General features: G+C 43.8%; 2 protein-coding genes and 1 pseudogene across 14 annotated transcripts in view; 1 reads left to right on the forward strand and 2 right to left on the reverse strand.

Annotated features, from left to right (window-relative positions):
• The window catches only part of LOC106573121 (suppressor of tumorigenicity 7 protein homolog), an 83,965-nt gene extending 82,050 nt beyond the window's left edge, over nt 1–1,915 (forward strand). For all 11 annotated transcript variants that reach the window (XM_014147836.2, XM_014147833.2, XM_045696899.1 and 8 more), the window contains one exon: nt 1,561–1,915. In XM_014147836.2, the coding sequence (XP_014003311.1) occupies nt 1,561–1,656 (96 nt within the window). In that variant the 3' untranslated portion in view covers nt 1,657–1,915. The remainder of the gene's footprint in view (nt 1–1,560) is intronic.
• Nucleotides 1,771–10,278, reverse strand: LOC106573123 (protein Wnt-2). 3 transcript variants are annotated; one of them, XM_014147840.2, is made up of 5 exons: nt 9,763–10,276; nt 8,107–8,327; nt 5,749–6,026; nt 5,201–5,465; nt 1,771–2,910 (listed from the first exon to the last, which is right to left on the reverse strand). In XM_014147840.2, the coding sequence occupies exons 2-5, from the start codon at nt 8,321–8,323 to the stop codon at nt 2,705–2,707; spliced, it is 966 nt and encodes a 321-aa protein (XP_014003315.1). In that variant the 5' UTR covers nt 8,324–8,327; nt 9,763–10,276; the 3' UTR covers nt 1,771–2,704. The 3 variants fall into 3 exon arrangements, with proteins under 3 accessions (XP_014003315.1, XP_014003313.1, XP_045552856.1); XM_014147838.2 differs by having other exon boundaries at nt 9,331–10,276; XM_045696900.1 differs by lacking the exon at nt 1,771–2,910 and having other exon boundaries at nt 2,929–5,465; nt 9,331–10,278.
• An 840-nt stretch (nt 10,279–11,118) lies between these two features.
• The window catches only part of LOC106573145 (ankyrin repeat, SAM and basic leucine zipper domain-containing protein 1-like), a 45,866-nt pseudogene continuing 33,922 nt past the window's right edge, over nt 11,119–23,062 (reverse strand).

The following is a 23,062-nucleotide window of genomic DNA, read 5'->3' on the forward strand; positions in this document are numbered from 1 at the left end:
AATGTTTGTGCATATGCACTGATGGTGGTACTGCCTGTCTCACCTCACTAGCTAGATCAACAAGGCGGTCATGTCTAGCTATGTACAGGTAGGTCCTTGTATGAACGGCAACCATTAACTTGTGCGACAGACTCCATTACATTTGACTCATGTGAGATATATAAGTGGATCATGGTTTGCAGGGTAGCAGAGTGCTAGGTTGTGTTTTGTTGGTAGAACCTGCAGCCTCGCCTTAGCGATAAAGGTGAGAATCTCCTCACCAATAGCAGCATTCTGGTATATGGAATGAGAGAAAGAAGGGTCAGACACGTGTATACACATACTCACAAGAACTCTCACCCACTTTCAATAGTTTGAAAGTGCACTCTTCTAAGACAAACTAATCAGCACCTGGTTTACACACTAGGGTTCAAACAGATGTACCTTCTTCCTTACAGTAATCGTCCAGTGTTTCCAGATTTCTATGAAATCTGACAATTATTTACAATATGAGTGAAATAGACATTTTTGGAAGGAAAACTAAGTAAGTATGTTAAAAAGCTGCTTTTCTGTGTTGGAATGGTGTTGGTGTACCCCAACAACAGACATGTGTGGGCGGATACAGGTCATAAAAAACAATGCGATTAGACTTGTGATTGGCCAGCTCATCCATCTGAGGAAATGGCACGCGTTTTTGAAACTGTCTGTTTTGAGATACAAGTTTAAGGTGGGGTTTTTCCTCCAATTTATGCTTTGGCCACAAATACGAGTATATGATGAGTCAACAACAATATTTGGGTATGAGTTAACAGAATATGAACTTTGAGGTTTGATTTTCACCGGGCAGTTACTTTAAAGTAATCACTGATCTAATATGATTGAATTGATGAAAACACGACTTGGCTTTCATCTATAGGATCAGTGGCTTCTCCCAAGGAAGGGTGCATCTTCAAAGGATTGGAACAGGGCCTCTCTCCCTCTTAGCGTGTAAACGAGGTGCTCGTTTCACCTCTCTTTCCTTGATGGCCTTTATCTGCCATCTGACAAAGCCGAGCCTCCATGACCCGCAATCCCTCTGAGGGAGCCCCTATCCCCCACACTGCGTGTTGCCAAAACACATTAGAGAGGAGCGAGGGATGAGAGAGGGGTGAACAGAGAGAGAGAGAAGGGGGAGTGGAATGGGGGGCTGACCGAGAGAGTCAACCACCACTCTCAGGGGTTAGAACACAGCCAGTAGTCAACATACCCAGGAGAAAAGTTATGGTTCTGCCCCGTAGAGCACAGTACCTCAACTGGCATGCTACGGTGCCCCTATCATGGTCCTCTAGCATTTGAGGTTATCGACAACGCACACTACCTACTTTGAAATGTGCAGAGCTTCAGTTGAGATGGCTACATTCTAAACTGGCATGTTATGGTGCTCCTACCATGGGCCTCTAGCTAGCATTTGGGAGGCCGTCTACATACAGTACCTTGAAAAAGATCTGGTTCACGTTGGTTCCAGTAGGAATTGGCGTAGTGTGTGTGTGTGTGTGAGAGGTCATGTGTTCTAACATCTTCTCTCTCGCTGTCTGTCTCTAGTTTCTTAGCACCCTGTTTGCTCCTCTGAACTTCATCATGGAGAAAGTGGAGAGCATCCTGCCATCCAGTCTGTGGCACCAGCTCACACGCATCTAACAGTGACCAGCCCCGACCGGACTTGACTGACACACTCTTTGTGCCAATTTCATGGATTAGACGGACAGTGAGGATGGATTGGAAGAGAAGAAAGAAGAAAAGGGAAACATGGAGTTCTGAATTGCTTTTGACTTTATTTGATATGTTTTCATTTTGTCTTCAAATCTCATGTAAAACCGTTTTTTTGTTGTACAAAAAAAGGTGATCAATTGTCATCATTAAAGTGGAAAAAGACATAAAATAAAGGACTTTTTGTGTATTGCAATGTCTAACCTGCCATTTTGATTGTCAAGCATATCAACATTTTAATAAATATTGGATCATAGCTGGAGGTTAGGTGACTAAACCGTGTTTTGTAACTGGCTGGTTGAGGAAAGGGGGGTGTGGTCAGGTCTGCTATCAATTTCCAACAGGATCCATTAACTATATAGACATTGGGTTGTTTAGCAACAAAACAGACGGGTTGGCTTAGATAGTTGACATGTCCCCAATGTTTATTGAAAAGAAATGCACTTGTCTCTCAAATTCATCGTTCCAGTTGTTTGGTTAGCTAGCGAGCTAATTTTAGCCATATTAGCATTGACATGAAATCAGTCAAAAGCACCTCAAAACAAGACCCGGTATCAAGAATAACATGAAACGAGCCACTTACGATTCCCCACATGGCAGTTTCTTGTCATTCTTGCTAGCAATCTGGCCATGCAGAATCACACCACGCTGACTTCTGCCCCATGGAAGTGCGCACACAGTTTGTGACGTGGTCAGCTAACCCATCTATACTGAACTTTCTTTTAAATTACATAAAGTTTGTATTTACATAAAGGTTATTTTGTACTCGGAAAAAAAGAGTAAATAAATATAATGGAATGTAAGGGAAGAACGAAATTAGATTGGGTAACTTTGGACTGTAAAAAGGCATTATTGGCAGAGTAGCCTACATGTGGCATAGGGGCTCTGGTCAAAATTAGTGCACTAAATAGGGAATAGGCTGCCATTTCAGACGGACGTTGTGCAAGCGGTTGGTTGGTGGTATGGTGGTTCACAATGGTTACGTCTGGGCCTTGCAGGTGTGCACATCCACATCTAGCTTGCAGTCCCGGCAGTGTACAGCGCAGCACCAGTGGAACTTGCACTCACACTTGGTGTTGCGGCTGATGTGCGATGTGTCGTAGCCCCGGCCGCAGCACATCACCTCGCAGCTGTCCACGCCGCGAGATGTCCGGTTGCATACCCGCCCGCCCGTCCCCACCGACCCTGAAGAGGGTGAGAGAAATGAAGAGACAATATACAGACAGAATATACGCGACTCAGTCATTCCTAAAGCTTGTTTTACCTTGTGACCCACATACAAGCCTTTTCAAATGTGCTTATAACTCGCCAAATAGACTTAATCAAAATCCTAGCAACCTGGCTGCAGTCCAGAGTTTAGCCGCAATAGAGTGATTGTTGGCAAACAGCGGTCTAAGCCCCACTACCCTACAGGTATTGACATCATTCCAATAGAACACAGCATACTCAATCTAAACTGGTAAAACAGACTGAGGGAGAAAGCAAGGGATGGGATGGGGGAGGAGAGGGAAGGATAAGAGGCAGGATGGCGGAGGAGAGATGAGAGATTGATGATAGAAGCCATCAGCTGAGGCTCAGGGTCTTCATCAGGTGTTAATTTTACAGGCGCCTTCATTCTGTCTATACTGCTGGCACACAGTCTCACTGGCGCAAACACACACCCTGTTGGCTGTCATACACTCTTGCACCTCCTATCATCTCAGAATGAGGACGCTGCAAGGGCATCTGACAGGCTTAATGGACTCAAACCCAGAATTCGGCTCATAATACAATTACACGATGAACTGATCAATAAATTGTAAATATTCATCTTGAGGCCTCTACTCAAACCTCAATGGGATGCATCTCAATAGTCTAAAGTAGCTTCTTTAGCTCCTTCCTCTGCATTATGGTGAAACCCCTGGACAGGTGACGGTAAATCTCTTGTCTTAAAGGGGCTAGCTAGGGGTCGATTTGGGTATTGGGAACAGATCATGTCTGTTCTAGGCAGCCTATTTCTATGCCCCGCTGCTCTTTCTCCCTCTGTCCAGTTGACTCCATCTGTTCCTCTGCTGAGAAGGAGGAGCGAGGTAGGCATAAAAAGAGGGAGCGCAGCCAGGTAATGTCCGGGCACGGCGAGACTCCACCCACTGCCGACAACGTGTCCACCCCTCCTTCAGTTCCCGGTATGCTGTGCTGCTAGGGGGACGTCACAAATACCCTTCCCCTCTATCTTCTCTCCTGGCGTCTGCTTATTGAATTAAGATGAGGGGGTGCCGAGAGATGAGTTTAGCACCTGAGCCTCCATGCGGCTGAGGGAAATTGATTTCACACTTCGGAGAGGCACAAGGGGGTGCAGTCTCCACTGTGTGTGTGTGTGTGTGTGTGTCGTCCCAGATGACTGGAGCTAATGTCTGTGGAGAGAGGTTCTCACAAGATGGGCGCTGATCAGTGAACTCTTCATGCTCACATGTACACAGCCCATAAAGGGTCTTCATGCACTGGAACTGTACTGTACAATTCAGTGTTCAAAACAGGACTCTCTTCCAAAACACACACTTCAAAACACATGCACTCTTCAAAACACACTTCAAAACAGAACTGTACATCACACAGTCATCAAAACAGCAAAGGTAGCCTACTGCAAGATTGAGTATCTCAATAGTCTAAACCAGCTTTGTTTCTTTGTATCCTTTCCTTCATTTGCACTGACATGAAAGACCTGTTCTCCGGATTACCTTCACCTATCCTGTGACTTTAGGTCAGTGTAATGAAGGAGAGGAGACCAAGAGAGGAAGCAACTTCAGAAAGGCCCCCCAGGTCTGCATTAGGGGTGGTTGGCTTTGATGGGCAAGCGTGCAGAGGTGTGTGTGTGTGTGTGTGTGTGTGTGTGCCTTGCTCCAGAGGGGGTTAATTTATAGCAGTGTGCAGCAGGTCGGGTTTCATCCCAAAGAAGTGTGTAATGGCCCTTAAACTGGCCGACACCCGATCGCCTCGGATCACCTGCTGCCTGACAGACACCCAGGTCCTCCGGATCACACACACTTTTCTTCCTTTCTCTCTCACACACACTTACACTTTTCTCCCCTTCTCGCTCTCTGTCACACCCACTTTATTTTCTTGCCATCTCACACACACACACACACACAACCACACACTTTTCTTCTCTCTCGCGCACGTAAACACACGCATTCCCTCTCTTTTGCACTTACTCACACACTCTACATCTGGTGTTATCCAGTGCAGCATGAAGAATAACCCTAAAGTACAAGAGACTGAGCGGTTACCCTCTGAAGATATTACCACATACTGAAGATATTATGGACAAGTAGTATGGTGGTCTGCTCTACAGACAGACAGTCATGTCAGATGTCAAATAGACAGACAGCACACACAGTCTAGTCAGTCTCTTTGCTTGCCTATCTGTCCAATGTCAGTGTATATATCTGCCTTGAACATGGAGAGCTGTGGAGTAAATCTGAAACGCCAGACTCACCGGACTCTTGGTCTCGTATGCAGTAGTCTGGCGAGTCCTCGAAGTAGACCAGGTCGTTCTTGCTGGGCCGTTTGAGATGTCGCTGCGCGGTGGTGAAGCCCGTGCCATACTGGTTCATGACCACCTGCACTGCCCCGTTGTAGCGCCGCCGCAGATGGTCGCCCGTGCGGCGGAAGTCGGCCAGGGCCAGCCAGCAGGTCCGGACACTGCAGGAGCCGCTCACGCCGTGACACTTACATTCCAGAGACATTAATCGCTTCACTGCCTGGGAGATGAGGAGATGAGAAGATGCAAGTCAGGGAGCTAGGTGTGTGTCAAGTTGGTGGTAGAGTGGTGGTAGGACGTTAGGGTGTGTGTATGTGTGTGTTAAGGACTGGGTAACAGTTGATATACTTCCTCTAGATCAGTGTTTGACTACTTGATTCAGGTGTGAATAGTTCAGGAACAATAAAAGAAATATGTAAAATGTCTGCTGATTCCTCTCAACACTGCTCTAGATCCAGTTGGTTCTGGTCCATCCTTCGGTGTATATGAACTTTGAACCCCACCTTCCTCCCGGCGCGGTTGTTATGAAGGTTCATCAGAGCCCTGGCATCTCTCTCCTTCCGCTCTTTGGCATCTACAAAGGCCTGGCTGAACCTCATGGCGTGCTCCACGTGGTCGCTGCAGCCGCCCCAGTCAAACGCCCCCTTGGCGTCCCGGGATGAGCCCTTCTTGGTGGGGTCGCAGGAGCACGACTGCAGCTCTCCCTGGCTGCAGGCTCGGGTCAGGGTGTGGACCACCCCGGCCGAGGAGATGGCGTACACAAAGGCTGCTTCGCGACTGCCTGGAAGAAAGGGAGAGAAGGATACTGGATGAGCATTAGTGGTGTGACAGGAAGGACAGACAAACACAGGTAACATCATACACACAAGAGTTGTGTTTTTTACTGCCTGTGGGAATAGAGGGAGGCTAAGCACACTGGTTGAACACACACATACACTACACACACGCTTGGGACAGCATGCACACCAGATGGGATAAATTATGTGGACACACGTATTAGGCATACCCACGGGCCAAAGCTCAAATGCACACCTTTGCTCATTGTACACACTTAGAAGTTACACAAATACGCAGATATAAATTGTTTAACATCTAGTAATCCCATAAAGACGCATAGAAAATCTACAGAAATCGTGCATTACGTAAAAGTTATTTCCATAATCTCAATTGGGAGTGTCACAGTTCAAATAGGATCTTCATTGGAGCTTCAACACAAAACAGAAAGAGATAGCTGGTTATTGCTGCTGTTGGTGTACCTGCATGAATACTGTCTGTTGCTGCTTTCTTTCAAGTATTTTATTTCATGCATGGCAGTGTTTTGCTTCATCTAACTCTGAGATGGATAAATGGGTAACATTTACCAGCCATGCTCTGATAAAGGACCCGTATGACCTGACTGCTCTTGTAACTGATGAGAGATCTGTGGGATCAAAGGCTACAGATGACAAGAAGGGTGTGTGTGCATGCGTGTGTGAGTTGGTGTCCGGTCAGAAAACATCCAGCTTCTGCTCTTCTGTTGGTGAGTGTCTTTAACACGGTTAATAGGGAGAATAAAACAACCAAACGGTAAGAACATAAAACCAAAAATAAAACCCAGTAATTGTTTTAAATTAGAGTCCTGACGTTGACAAAAAGTAGCTCTCACGGTGCCACAGCGATAATGCTGCCAATCAGAGCAGCTTCCTAATGTCGTGTGACACAACCAGAGCCGTGCCTGGGAAGTATGAATACCACAGGCCCAATTAAATAACCAGGATACACTGCTCTCAGGGCCTGTTTCCTGGACATATATTAAACCTAGTCCTGGACAACAAAAAATACTTTCAATGATCAATCTCCATTGAACATGCTTCTTAGTCCAGCACTAGTCTTAATCTATGTCCGAGAAACTGGCCCTTAAAGTTCCGCCTCAGATTCATTTAGGGCGAATATAGGAGCAGGACTGGAACATGATGCCCAAAATAATTACCAATTCAAGTTCTATTCTATTCTATTCAAGGTCTAGAGTTGATCCTGAGATTTATACCAATTAAAAAGAGAGTCCAAAATTGAGCGAAGGAATTAGTAGGACTGATTAGTCCATAGTTGGTCAGGTGACGAGATGGGAGGTGACACTTTCTTATTCTTGACTCCCCACATGCGTCAGGCGTGGCAGTTTTATAAGCACGCGGCGCATTGGATCAGAAACCGATCAGAGCAGCAGCAAGCACGCGCGTCAACTTGATAAATGTATGACAGTAAAGTGAGACAATGCATGGAATGCAATGCAAGCACGGGGGAAAACATCTGTTAAGGAAGAACATGTATTTCACACGAATTCTTTCACTTTGATAAACGCTAGAAGAACTTTATAGGTTCACCACTGTGAATAATTGGTTGGAGAAAAAGCGCATACCATTTTGCCATTGATCTATAGTCTATAGCAGATGTGAATGATAAGATCACCATTTACAAGCCTATTGTGCAGACGTGCGTGTCTTGTAAATGAGGACAAAGATGAGGAGCCTATATCACTTTCCCAGGACATAATAGAAACAACCCAGCATATCAGCTATTTCAGGGGTTTTCACATTCTTCTTGCAAAGGGACCCACGCCTAGGCAAACCGGCGACCCAGGGACACTCATCACATGCCATGTCAAAAAGTCATGTCTTGTCTTATCATCAGGTGAATGATAACGGCAAGTAGAAGTCATTTATTGTAAAATGAATAGATTTTGTGGACAGTTCATACCTGTATTTCAGTCAGAGAATATAAACCTACGTCTGCGCGGGATACATTTAATAGCTTAAATACATATTTTTAAAGTAGGGGCTTACACATTAGGTTTTGTCTCTCTCTCTTTCTCTCTCAATACTTACTACGCAGCAGTAGGCGTCCGAACACATTGTGGTCTCGCTCTATGGTATTGCAGTTCCAGCGGTGGTTCTGAAACTGATGTTGGCACTCCCCGATCCAGTCTTTAATCCCGGCTCCGATCGCCTGCATAATGTTGGGATGCTGGCGGCACAGCTGCCGCTGTTTGTTGACTAACCCTGGGATGTTGTCGCACATCACTTGCGATCCAAGGGTTCCCATGTACCTGCATACAGTGGTGGAAAAAGTACCCAACTGTCATACTTGAGTAAAAGTAAAGATACCTTTAATAGAAAATGACTCAAGTAAAAGTCACCCAGTACAATTCTACTTGAGTAAAAGTATTTGGTTTAAAATATACTTAAGTATCAAAAGTTAAAGTATAAATAATTTCAAAATCCTTATATTAAGCATACCAGGCACCATTTTTGTATATATTTTTTTAATTTACGGAAAGCCAGGGGCTCACTCCAACACTCAGACATAATTTAGAAACAAAGCATTTGTGTTTAGTGATTAGTGAGTCCGCCAGATCAGAGGCAGTAGGGATGACCAGGGATGTTCGGTTGATAAGTACGTGAATTTGACTATTTTCCTGCTAAGCATTCAAAATGTAACAACTACTTTTGGGTGTCAAGGAAAATGGAGTAAAAAGTACAATATTTTCTTAAGGAATGTAGTGAAGTAAAAGTAAAAAATATAAATAGCAAAGTACAGATACCCCCAAAAAAACGACTTAAGTAGTACTTTAAAGTATTTTTGCTTAAGTACTTTACACCACTGACTGCATAGAAAGTTGAGAAGCCAAATTTAATCTGCTTTAATGTCCTTGTTGCAATGATGGGTTATTTAAAAAGGAATGGAAAAACTAGGCTTCTATAACACTCAAATAAAGGAATAAAAAAGGATCTGCCCTATTAAATGTGTCCAAATTAAAGAAATGCATGCATGTCTAACGTTATCGGGGGATACATGATATTATTTTACACACAAACGTATTATCAATTTTTGGCAACTAGTTTAATTAAAACAATCATTTAAAGACAGATCGTTGCCTACAGTATACGTGTCCTTGCCTATTATAAAGTACAGACTTCATTGTATAGGCTGTACTTATTTTTCATATAGCCTATAATCACTGCATAATATTTAATATATGTTCAATTAACTTTACACTTGCATTAATGGTTGGTGCTATGTTCCATTTCTTTTCTTTTTTGTCTACTCACCATAAAGATCCGTCGACCCTTGACGTTAGCCAGCAGATTACTACAGATAAATAAAAACATGTTCCACTTGGCAATAAATTCATATTACTAAAGTTTTGTCGGTGTGCACATTCAGGCACTTGTACTGAGCATTTCCATGAGTAGAAAACAACACAGGCGCGCGTCAGATAGGAGTCTTGACAGCTTCTCTATTGTACAAATCAAAGTTCTGCTTTGTCTTGCATTAAAAAATACATCGATAATCAGAAGAGGTTTACCGCCCGGATGGATCTTTCTACATATAGACCATAACGCTTATATGACAAAGATAATGGTAAAGAAGCTCATTAGATATTGGAAGAGCATGAGATATTGAGTCGATCTAAAGTGAACAGATATTTGCAGTGTAAAGATAGGCAGATGATCGTTTGCTATCAGGTTTAAATTGCTTACACAAGGGGTGGGCGCAGTCCTGTCTCAGGAATGAGGTGAAGAAATTAGATGTCTGAAAGTATCTGTTCAGGCTAGCTTGATACCAGACACAAGTTTGGCCGATTTCCAAGCGGCAAGGTGTAGAATGTGGTACGACGTAATGTGTTAAACCCTGAGCGTTTTAACAAAAACAATCAAATTGACGTGTTTGGAAGGAACTGGTGCGCTGCAAACGTGCTTAGTTATGCTTATGCATATAATACACAGTTGCCAAAAATTCCAGAAACGCACATCCATGACGCCATATTACGCACACAGATTAAGAATTAGACGAGATGCGGCCATGATGACTAATATTATTTGAAGAAGCTAAATGCAGGATTTCTCTAAGGCAGCCAAAAAGTTTGGGTGCATTTACAAATAGATTATCAAATTCTTTTGAACTAGTTTCTCGATCTGCACGATTGTCACATTGTATTTCCTTTATCTTTGATCTCCGCTTCATTGCAAGCGATTTAATGTTCCCAATCCCGTCTCTTCTTTGTATTGGGAGGTCTGGTGCTCGGTCTCCTGTTGGGATGAGGTTAATGCTGGAATTTGATTATCTCATGATCTTCGTGGAAGAAACGAACAAGACGCAGGACAATTCATAAAAATCAACATGCCACCAGTAGAGAAACGTTATAATGCTTAGTATAAACTCTATTCGGAGAAACAAAAGATGAACATAGTATTATTTCAATTACATGTATCAACTCTTGAAATAACAACAACAAAAAACTGTTAGAAATTCTAAACAACATTTAAATTGAAAATGTATATTAAATGTATCTTCAAGAAGAAATACGATATTTCCATAAAACAAACAATATTTACTTTATATCAGAACAAATTCAAATAGTTTTAGTCATATAGTCAACTAAAAGATTGTAATCTTGAACAATATGTTGGGGGTGTATTTCACTGACAGTTTTCTAACATGTGCAGCAATTTAATGCAGTAAAATTGTGGGGGGTTTTCTCAAAAGTTTTTATTTTCAAAAGCCCACAAAGGATTAAGAACAACATAAAAAAAAAAACGTATTAAGATCCAAGTATACAAATAATAAGGAACCTCAATCAAAAACACTACAACGTCTCTTGAAAGGTCTGCATTTGAGATATTCTCACTTGGCATAATTCCTCAAACAGAAATGTCAATTAGATAAAACAATTAAGCAAATTGATTTTTAACCTTTGACCTATGACATAATTTATCCAAATAAATAGTGATTGGATATTACGGGCAGGGGTGATGTCTATTGGTAAACCTTGATGCTCTTTGCTCTGGACAAGGCAAACAGCAGGCCTGCTCCGAGCATGCTCAGTGCGAGCATCTTCAGAACCCGTTTCCTCCAGTCGCCGTGGGAACCAGGTCGAGGAAGCGGGCAGGAATCTCCGGCCGGGTCCATTTTAGGAGGAGGAGGAGGAGGAGCATCACAAGGGAATAGGTGAGAAAGAGCAGGGTGGACACAAACTAGAGACACACACACACACAGCAGAGGATGTGAGCGGAGTGCATTGAGCTTGAGTAATTTGGCTGGAGCGTGGGCTTTCTCTACCGCTCCAATTTCGTTCCGGTATCGCTCAGCCCAGCAGTGTTCTTTTAATTAGGCCTATACTTTTGTATACCCCAGCACTAATGCGCAGGGATGTTGATATGAGTCGACCAAGAAATAGGTCACACAGCCTGTGTAATTGATGGCAAGACAACCAATGAGCCCATGCAGCAACAGCGGAGACGTTTTGGTTCCTGTATAGGCTACTGTTGAACAAGAGGAGTCTAAGTTTGTAACAGTGCTAAAGTTGTCTATCAACTGTAAAATGTGAGTGCAACCTAGCCCGTTCCAACTGAAGTATCTGATCATCAATAGATTAGAGAAAAAGCTATTTGTTTTTTATTAACACAGTGGCCACATAGCCTATCACCTAGGTAGGTACTTGTTTAATAGCCTACAACATGTTGTTGAAATGTTAAAGCTTCTGAAGATAGTCTACTTCAAAACCAAATGGTACATAGTCACAGAAGTAGATGGTGTGTTTGTTAAATGATCTTTTTTAAATGAATGGAGCTGATTTGGAGCAGCAGTTTATTGTCCTGTGAGTGCTAAGCAATTTGTAGTGGAGCAGGGGAAAGGGCATTGAGCGTCAGCGCGGTGCACAAAGACCGCTCCGTGACCGATGAGTGGGATTTCCAACAGCTCAACTCCGCTCACATACTCTGACACACACACCACTTCAAGTGGACATAATTACCTAATGCCGACTCTGACTCTGACCTAATCCTAACCAGACCAGACCCTTTTTGGGATGCATCCCAAATTGCACCCTATTCCCTACACAGTGCACTGCTTGGCCTTTGGTTTGAGTGCACTACATCTGTGAGTCTTTCTAGGCAAGACTAAGAGCTTTCCACACCTGGATTGCGCAAGATTTGCCCATTGTTCTTTTCAAAATTATTCAAGCTCTGTCAAGGTGTTGGTGATCATGGCTAGACAACGATTTTCAAGTCTTGCCATAGATTAGATTCAAAACTGTAACTCGGCCACTCAGGAACATTCACTGCCTTCTTGGTAAGCAACTCCTGTGTAGATTTGGCCTTGTGTTTTAGGTTATTGTCCTGCTGAAAGGTGAATTCATCTCCCAGTCTCTGGTGGAAAGCAGACTGAGCCAGGTTTTCCTCTAGGATTTTGCCTGTGCTTACCTCCAATCTGTTTTTTTTATCCTGAAAAACTCCCCAGTCCTTAACAATTACAAGCATACCCATAACATGATACAGCAACCACTACAGTATGCTTGAAAATGTGAAGAGTTGTACTCAGTAATGGGTTGTATTAGATTTGCCCCAAACAAACATTTGTATTCAAGACAAAAAATGAATTGCTTTGCCAAATTTTTTTGCAGTATTATTACTTTACTGCTTTGTTGCAAACAGGATGCATGTTTTGGAATATTTTATTCTGTACAGGCTTCCTTCTTTTCACTGTCAATTAGGTTAGTATTGTGTAGTAAATAGAATGTTGTTGATCCATCCTCAGTTTTCTCCTATCACAGTCATTAAACTCTAACTATTTTAGAAATCCCTGAGTGGTTTCCTTCCTCTCAGGCAACTGAGTTAGGAAGGACGCCTGTACCTTTGTAGTGACTGAGTGATACACCATCCACAGTGTAATTAATAACTTCACCATGCTCAAAGGGATATTCAATGTATGCTTCTTTTTTTTTACCCATCTACCAATAGGTGCCCTTCTTTACGAGGCATTGGAAAACCTCCCTGGTCTTTGTGGTTGAATCTGTGTTTGAAATTCACTGCTTGACTGAGGAACCTTACAGATAATACTATGTGTGGGGTACAGAGATGAGGTAGTCATTCAAAAATGATGCTACACACTATTATTGCACACAGAGTGAGAGTCCATGCATCTTATTATGTGACAACAAAGGGGTTGAATACTTATTGACTCAAGACATTTCAGCTTTTAATTTAGAATTAATTAGCAACAATTTTTTTTTAAACATAATTCCGATTTGACATTATGGGGTGTATTGTGTGTAGGCCAGTGACACAAATCTTAATTGAATCCATTTTAAATTCAGGCTGTAACACAGCAAAATGTGAAAAATTCAAGGGGTGTGTATACTTTCTGAAGGCACTGTATATGGAATAGGGTGCCATTTAGGACGAAGTCCCTTAGTTTTCTGCCAGTTCACAGGCCTAAGACATTTCAGCCTGAGTGGGTGGGCATTGGCTCAATGACTGCTGGGTGATTGGCTGAATAAAGTGGAAAGAAAGCTAGTTACTACCTGTGGAGATGGCATGTCTGATTGTATCATGTATCAGGGATCACAGCTCAAGAGCTAACAGGCCTGCCCGCTCACTGCTCAGCCACCCGAGTCACCCAGGCCCAAAGAATGCCCCATCTCACTCATGGCCAACCACAACCTACATATATTGTAACACTGTAGTAGCCCTACTTGTTGAATGTATAATATTCATATAATCATAGAAGCTACTGCTTTGAAGGAAAATGTACTTACTACGACTGTGATATGTGGTTGTCTCACCTAGCTATCTTAAAATGAATGCACAAATTGTAAGTCGCTCTGGATAAGAGTGCCGGCTAAATTACTAAAATGTAAAAAATTTGAATACATATGTGGCATGTACAGTATAGTAGTTGGAGGGTAGAGCCTATGTAATTGTGCTTTCTATAAATGCCTTTGAAATGGACTCTAAGAGCATTCATAATGCTGTATTGTATTATAGTACAGATAAAGCACTGTTCCCATAGGCGCCTGAGCAATGGAGCAAACAGCGCAGCTGCGCTCCCACTTACAAAATAGTGGTGCAAATGTATGTTTTTGCACCCCTATTTATCCCCAGAAAAGTATTTATGATCCATTGGGTCATTTGTCATTTTCATTGATTAGTAATGTTTTAAGATATGTCAATTTTTATATACAGTGCATTCGGAAAGTATTCAGACCCCTTGACTTTTACAGCCTTATTCTAAAATTTATTACATCGTTTTTTCCCCTCATCAACACAATACCCCGTAATGACAAAAGCAAAAAAACGTTTTTTCGAAATGTTTGCAAATGTATTACAAATAAAAAACGGAAATATCACATTTACATAAGTATTCAGATCCATTACTCAGTACTTTGTTGAAGCACCTTTGGCAGCGATTACAGCCTTGAGTCTTCTTGGGTATGATGCTACAAGCTTGGCACACCTGTATTTGGGGAGTTTCTCCCATTCTTCTCTGTAGATCTTCTCAAGCTCTGTCAGTTGGATGGGGAGCGTCGCTGGACAGCTATTTTCAGGTCTCTCCAGAGATGTTAGATCGGGTTTAAGTCTGGGCTCTGTCTGGGCCACTCAAGGACATTCAGAGACTTGTCCCGAAGCCACTCCTGTATTCTCTTGGCTGTGTGCTTAGGGTCGTTGTCCTGTTGGAAGGTGAACCTTCATAGTCTGAGGTCCTGAGCACTCTGCAGCAGGTTTTCATTAAGGATCTCTCTGTACTTTGCTCTGTTCATCTTTCCCTCAATCCTGACTAGTCTCCCAGTCCCTGCTGCTGAAAAACATCCCCACAGCATGATGCTGCCACTACCTTGCTCCCCATAGGGATGGTGCCAGGTTTCCTCCAGATGTGATGCTTGGCATTCAGGCCAAAGAGATAAATCTTTGTTTCATCAGACCAGAGAATCTTGTTTCTCATGGTCTGAGAGTCTTTAGGTGCCTTTTGGCAATCTCCAAGTGGGCTGTCATGTGCCTTTTACTGAGGAGTGGCCTGATTGGTGGATTGTTGCAGAGATGGTTGTCCTTCTGGAAGGTTCTTCCATCTCCACAGAGGAACTCTGGAGCTCTGTCAGATTGACCATCGGGTTCTTGGTCACCTCCCTGACCAAGGCCCTTCTGCCCCTATTGCACAGTTTGGCCGGGAGGCCAGCTCTAGGAAGAGTCTTGGTGGTTCCAAACTTATTCCATTTAAGAATGGAGGTCACTGTGTTCTTGGGGAATTTCAATGCTGCAGACATTTTTTGATACCCTTCCCCAGATCTGTGCCTCAACACAATCCTGTCTCGGAGCTCTACGGACAATTCGTTCGACCTCATGGCTTGGTTTTTGCTCTGACATGCACTGTCAACTGTGGGACCAGATATAGACAGGTGTGTGCCTTTCCACATCATGTCCAATCAATTTAATTGACCACAGGTGGACTCCGATAGAGTTGTAGAAACATCTCAAGGATGATCAATGGAAACAGGATGCACCTGAGCTCAATTTCGAGTCTCATAGCAAACGGTCTGAATACTTATGTGTATAAGGTATCTGTTTTTTATTTTTAATACATTTGCAAAACATTCTAAACCTGTTTTCGCTTTATCATGATAGGGTATTGTTTGTAGATAGATTTTTTTTTTCTTCATTTAACCTTTAGGCAAGTCAGTTAAGAACAAATTCTTATTTATAATGACGGCCTACCGGGGAACAGTGGGTTAACTGCCTTGTTCAGGGGCAGAATGACAGATTTTTAAACTTTTAGAATAAGGCTGTAACGTAATAAAATGTGGAAAAAGGGAAGCGGTCTGAATACTATCCGAATGCACTGTAGATTTATGGAACAGATCTATGATTCTACACACCAATGTCCAACCCATGGAAGGATTGTGCTTCTCCCCGTCTCCAATCTATCTGGCCAGGCACTCTGTGTATGTGTTTTTTAGGGGGGTGGGTGTCAAGACGAGCCCCAACAGATAAGATAAACTGGTGCGAGGGCCTGCCCCCCCCTGGGCCCTGAGCCAGTCTCTCCAAATGGCCTCCGTTGGTTGTCAGATTCCTGTCTGACACCGCCAGCGTCCCGGGCTACCCCCCCCAACCCCCCTTCTTCCCCACCCTAACCTCCCCATCTCCCCATCTCCACATTGACAGGACACTGTCACACTGTGTCTGAGTTATGGGCTGTGAGGACTCACCCTGTCAGAACCCTTACACACAGGACCCTACACATAGAGAGGGTGCGAAATGGGAGTTGACCCGAGTTTGTGAGAAGTTTGGAATTGGACCAGATGGGAAGAGAGGGCAATAAAAAGGTGTGCAGGGCCGGATAGAGGAAAGTGAGACAGGACTCTCATTCATTCTTTCAGAGTGGCCCAGTAAGGAGAGCAGAAATATTGTAGCGGGGGCTCTTGAGTGGCAGGGCTGAGGTGACACCACACACACACACACAACACACACACACACACACACACACACACACACACACACACACACACACACACACACACACACACAGCATTCAGAGAAAAAGTATGAGACATACCTTGTGAAGCAGGTTCCTGAGACAGGTGACTTCTTTCTGCTGGTCTCCAGTCTGGGCCACCAGCTCATTACAGATGGCTTGGGCTTCCTTCTTAGGATCCAGGGACAACACCAGCTGGGGAGTGGAAAGAGGGAGAGAGTTAGTGGAGCTGGAGAGAGTCCTGTCCAAAGAACAACCACAAGCCCCTACACTATACTTGTTTTGAGCTGAAAGGAATTGGATATCTATGTAGGATGGCTAGATTTTAATAGTGAGCTTTCAGTTAGACACTATAGCACTTATTGATCAGTCCTTAGACTGGTGCACACAAACACACGTACCTCAGAGGCTCCACAGGAGAAGCGGCTGATGACGTTCTGCACGGTCTCTGTCAGGTAGCAAGCACTGCTGCCGCAGGCTAATCAGGAAGTTATACAGCTCCTCACTCCTACAGGGAAGGACACAGACACTACTATTAGACAGCTTCTCACTTATGGTAGATGACAATGAGCCAAAACCTCAAACAAGGCATGGTTGTGGTACAGCTAACTCAGTGTTGATGAGTCTCTTCGCACTTTGACCCCCAAGTGTGTTTAAGTGTGACGGTCTGAGCTTAATTGTGTGGGGTGAGCAGCACAACCCGTGTCCCTCCCAAAATCAGTCCTGGGGCAGCTCTGCAGTGCACATTTTTGTTTATGCCCAAGAACTACTCAGCTGATTCAAATGATCAAAGCTTAATGATGAATTGGTTATTTGAATCAACATGTGTAGTGAGTGCTAGGGCAAAAACTGAAGGGGGAGGGGGGGGACCAAATTTGAGAAACCCTGCCCTATACAACTCATTACAGTACAGTACACCTAAACTAGGAGGGAGGGAAAGAGAGGGTGCCTGCAACAGACACACATCTCCCCTATCTTCCCCTCTGCTCTCCTATCCCTGTACTAAGTGTTGCAACGAGAGCCTATCAGTCTTTGGCGTGATAGATAAACTAACAGAGCTGTAGTCCCAGGTCCCGGGGAGGAGATAGTAACTCCAATCTGACTGACGCTGTTTACACGGCAAGCTGACAGAGGGTGAGCATCACAAACGGCTACCACACATGCAGGGAAAGGTAACATTCAAATAAAATAACCCATCAACGAACAGGACAGCAGAGCGACGTTAGCAACAACAAAAAATGGAGCCTTGATGAACGTGATGTACAAATCATTTGGATGTGACGTTACTTTGTTTTCTCTCCTCAATTTTTGTTGTTGTTGTGTGTATTATACTGTCGTTTTTGAGTTATGAGGGGAAATACTGGACATTGGCCACACACAGGGTCGTATGTATTTTTGTCTGTTGTGTAGAGGTCAGTTGGTTTGACTGTGTCAGTTGTCCCCCGGTATGAAAATCTCTGTCCCCCTGCCCACCCATCTGTCTGTCAGTCCATTTTGTCATGTACTGCAGGTGGAAAGCCGTCTAACATACACTACATGGCCAAAAGAATGTGGACACCCTTTCAAATTAGTGGATTTGGCTATTTCAGCCACAGCCGTTGCTGACAGGTGTATACAATTGAGCACACAGCCATGCGATCGCCATAGACAAACATTGGCAGTAGAATGGCCAGTACTGAAGAGCTCAGTGACTTTCAACGTGGCACCGTCATAGGATGCCACCTTTCAAACAAATCAGTTTGTCGAATTTCTGCCCTGCTAGAGCTGCCCCGGTCAACTGTAAGTGCTTTTATTGTGAAGTGGAAATGTCTAGGAACAACAACGGCTCAGCCGCGACGTGGTAGGTCACACAAGCTCACAGAATGGGACCACCGAGTGCTGAAGCGCGTAAAAATCATCTGTCCTCAGTTGCAACACTCACTACCGAGTTCCAAACTGCCTCTGGAAGCAACGTCAGCACAAGAACTGTTTGTTGGGAGCTTCATAAAATGGATTTCCATGACCGAGCAGCCGCACACAATCCTAAGATCACCATGTGCAATGCCAAGAGTGGTGTAAAGCTCACCGCCATTGGACTCTGGAGCAGTGGATGAATCTGGTGTGATGAATCACGCTTCACCATCTGGCAGTCTGATGAACAAATCTGGGTTTGGCGGATGCCAGGAGAATGCTACCTGCCCAAATGCATAGTGCCAACTGTAAAGTTTGGTGGAGGAGGAATAATGGTCTGGGGCTGTTTTTCATGGTTCGGGCTCGGCCCCTTAGTTCCAGTGAAGGGAAGTCTTAACACTACAGCATACAATGACATTCTAGATGATTTTGTGCTTCCAACTTTGTGGCAACTGTTTGGGGAAAGCCTTTTTCTGTTTCAGCATGACAATACCTCCGTGCACAAACCTGAGGTCTATACAGAAATGGTGTGCAAGAACTTGACCGGCCTGCACAGTGCCATGACCTCAACCCCATCGAGCACCTTTAGGATGATTTGGAACGCCGACTGCGAGCCAGGCCTAATACCCCAACATCAGGGCCCAACCTCACTAATGCGCTGAATGGAAGCAAGTCCCCGCAGCTATGTTCCAACATCTAGTGGAAAGCCCTCCCAGAAGAGTGGAGGATGTTATAGCAGCAAAGGGGGGACCAACTCCATGTTAATGCCTATGATTTTGGAATGAGATGTTCGACGAGCAGTCCACATACTTTTGGCCATGTACCAGCCTAACTAGAACATGAAATAGGCCACATCAGTATAACCCGGGTGAACTCTGTGAACAAGTGTAACCACTACCTCCTGGGATGAGCATACAGCATAAGGGATGTGGCTATGTAGTGGTTTAATGTTTACAGTGTGGCCATCATCAGAGGATTTACCCCAGGGGATGTACAGTCTCTGTAAATGTAGCCCTGTATCCCTGACACTAGAGTAGAGGGGAGAACATGACGTGAGGGGCTGCAGGCAGACATGGTAGCTTGGCCTGAGAGCTGGCCTGTCATTAGTCACAGAGAGAGTGGAAAGAGAGAGGGGGGGGGGGGGATTTCATTCCATCTCCTCTCACCTTACAAATCATTATGGCCCGCTTAAACCATTAGGACTCTGCTCTCAGAGACTTGAAGAGGCAGTGGGAGAATAACAGTGAGATGGATCCTCTGTCTGACGGATGACTTCCAGGGCTGGAGGATGGACTGTGTACAGTATGTGGGGATGATGCTGAGACATCGCCGGTGGGGAGGGGGTCCTGAATGTAATGTCTGAATCCTGGAGAGAGGATATCCATAGCAGGGTTTCCCAACCCTCTCTTTGCCCCCCCCCCCCCCCAGACATTTTCACATTTTTTGTTATAACCCTAATCTGCCACACCTGACTCAATTAGTCAGGTAATCATCAAGCCCTTGACTAATTTAATCAGATGTGGCAGTTTAGGGTTAAAACAGAAATGTGAAATGTCTGGGGGGACGGGGGGGGACGGGGGGGGGGGGAAGAAAGGGTTGGGAAACCCTGGTCTTTAGGCGTATGCGTTAAAAGTATAATACATGTGTAAACTTGGAAGGGATTACTCTAATAGAAAGAAAAAAAAGATTTGTACTGTACCCGCTGTTTATGTTCTCAAGCTGGCTGAGTGTGTCCAGGTCGACCCGGTCCAGATGCATCTCCTTCACCACACTCAGAACCTTCTGCTGGTCCTCTGGGTTGGAGATACCAATCTGGGGAAGAATGCAGTATTAACACCTGGAAAACTCACCAGCAACCCTAAGTTAGCCAGGGTTTACATTATATCATTACAATATTACGGATGTACATTACAGTACATTACAGTCACTGCACTCATACTTGAATTGTGTCTCTTCTGAAGACATAGAGGCCTTTCTTACCTTCTCCATGGTCATCCTTCTCCAGGTCATCCTTCTCCATGGTCAACAAGTAGCTCCAAGTGATGTCATTTTCATGCCCAGAAAACAAATGATACTCTGCATTAAAAAAAATCTATATAATATGACAGCTTCAAACCCTGGCCTGCACCCTGAGATGTACATTACAGTTACAGTATGTGTTTGTGTAGCTACCTGCTACCAGTATGTAGTTGCGCCCCGTCATTCAGAGGCCCGCCTGTTTTTGCATGTTATTTTATTATTATGTTATATAAGTTTGCAAACAATGTAAAAAAAAAAATATATATCTATTAAAAAAAATCATTGAGTTAATAAAGCTGCATTCGAACATGGTCTGTTTTTTGTTTTCTTGAGTAAGACAGCTCCAAACTGCAGGTGTTTCAGCCCAGCTCAGTGCTTTCTGTGTTGGTGGGGTGAGCCAGCAGAAAATACGGAGCGTAGGGGATGGTAATCTTCTCTAGTTTTGCTGTTATTGGCTCAGTGTTCTGTCACTCATGGGGACACTACGTCACCGCAAAATCTACGGGGAGAATGCAAAAATTCAAGCACCTTGGGTGCTGCCATAGAGTTACATTAAAAGTGCCGATCCAAGAAGGCTCAAGGAAGGAATCAGTGGCTAACTGCAAGCGTTACAAAGCAGTCACTACCCTGCTATTCAGTGGAGTGAGTGTGTGGTCCAAGTCTGGGTGTAAGGGTCTCTTAAACGAGTAAACATTCAACATCATGAGCTAGAAAACTTTGAATACATTGGTCATGCTGTCAATCCAGCATGATTTCTGACATGTTCAAAACAACTGGAAACTCAGAACTAGGAAATCTCAGACTTCAGTGAGTTCAAGAAAACTGGGAACTCTGGGATAAACAATGAGCTTCGACTGGAAAAGTACGTTTTGAACGGTCATCCAACTCGGAATTCCAAGCAGAGAACTCTGTCCTCTTTCTAGAGCTCCGACTTGACAGCTTGAAACTGACATCATGATTCAACATTGTTTTTTATCTGAGTTCCCAGGTGTCTTGAAAGCACCATAAATCCAGAGAATGCCAGACTTTGATGACAAAGTTTGATGACAAAATTTGCCCACATAGACCGCTGCGCCACCTTCCTGTTCAAGTGAGCACAGCACAACAAGGAGTTCAAAAATATATTGTATGCTGCTACATAAATGATGTAATATGCCAGGGAGATATGTATACTGTAGCTAAGACAGTAATACTAAGTGTATGTTGTGTAGTAAGCTGTTAGTAGCCCATGTGCCTCACCCTAATAATTTGGTCCCTTTCCCCCTCAACTTAGCTTACTGTTCTGACTTGGTGGTGCACATGTAGCCTATAGCCTGTTTTAGAGAAATGTAATAATCTACTATTGTAAAAGCTTTCATTGTCTGCTTATATGCCCCCTTTATTTAACCTACGGTTCTGACTTGGTGTACAGGGAGAATAATGTAAGAACGGCCCATGTTCTGAATTCTGTTGTTGTACATTTCAAAAGTGCTGAACAAATAGTAAATATAACTATGTCCTTCCTAGCTCGCTCATTAATGTCTTATTCGAAATTAGGGATTGCATCTTATCTGCTCGTCGTCCCTTATGCCATAGTTTATACGTGTCAATTGTCAGTAGAAACCACATATGGCAAATCCGCCATAACAGCTATGTTTTTTTTTTTTTAAAGGCAGTAAATGAGGCTGAATTAATTGTTACGCTGTGTGGTAAACCGTGGAGTGTTGGGTTGAGCGTGCAAAGATAAGAGACAGAGATTTTTAGTCCGCAAAAACAACTTTACTATGAGAGAAAATAAACATAAAGAAAATCACTTAAGTTTAGCTCGGTCCTTCTTCTCTACCTTTGCTCAGTGTCGGTCTCTCCCCGTTCTCCCTCACGGTGTGCCACAGTGATCCTTTTATTTGGCCTCCATGGCTGGTGGGCACTTTCCCCTAACCCTAATTACCTCCACTTGGAGCTGTCCGTGTCGGAGTGCCCAGCTCCCGTATTCCCAGCAGAGGGAGCCAACGTCGCCTCACGTACCTCCTCTCTATTACCATCCCCCGGGAGAGACCTCCTGGGATACCACAGCTGCCAGACAAGGCTCCGCTGATAGCCAGGTGTTGCAGTGGTAAGGATTCACTCCATGGTTCTGAAAAGAAAGCTCTGCTGTTGGGCCAGCTTTACGTGGGCCCTAACAGTTTGTGGGCACCGTTTGTCACCGTTATAGTGCAATTCATGTTTAGTTTTGTGTAGTGTAGTGGCTTTGCTGGCATGCATCTAAACATATTTTTTGAGTTTGCCCCACCAAGATTTACAGTTGAAGTCGGAAGTTTACATACACTTAGGTTGGAGTCATTAAAACTCGTTTTTCAACCACTCCACAAATTTCTTGTTAACAAACTATAGTTTTGGCAAGTCGGTGCATGACACAATTAATTTTTCCAACAATTGTTTACAGACAGATTATATCACTTAGAATTCACTGGATCACAATTCCAGTGGGTCAGAAGTTTACATACACTAAGTTGACTGTGCCTTTAAACAGCCTGCAAAATTACATAAAATTACGTCATGCTTTAGAAGCTTCTGATAGGCTAATTGACATCATTTGAGTCAGTTGGAGGTGTACCTGTGGATGTATTTCAAGGCCTACCTTCAAACTCA

This window comes from Salmo salar, chromosome ssa16 (genome assembly GCF_905237065.1).
Source record: "Salmo salar chromosome ssa16, Ssal_v3.1, whole genome shotgun sequence".
Classification (NCBI taxonomy): domain Eukaryota; kingdom Metazoa; phylum Chordata; class Actinopteri; order Salmoniformes; family Salmonidae; genus Salmo; species Salmo salar.

Bases quoted from the DNA above. Each gene is read 5' to 3' on its own strand.
- LOC106573123 (XM_014147838.2), bottom strand. From the start codon at position 9,413: ATGAATTTATTGCCAAGTGGAACATGTTTTTATTTATCTGTAGTAATC. The intron at 8,328-9,330 runs GTGAGTAGACAA...CACTGTATGCAG, and splicing joins AGGGTCGACGGATCTTTATG to GTACATGGGAACCCTTGGAT. The intron at 6,027-8,106 runs GTAAGTATTGAG...CCTTTCTTCCAG, and splicing joins CGGACGCCTACTGCTGCGTA to GCAGTCGCGAAGCAGCCTTT.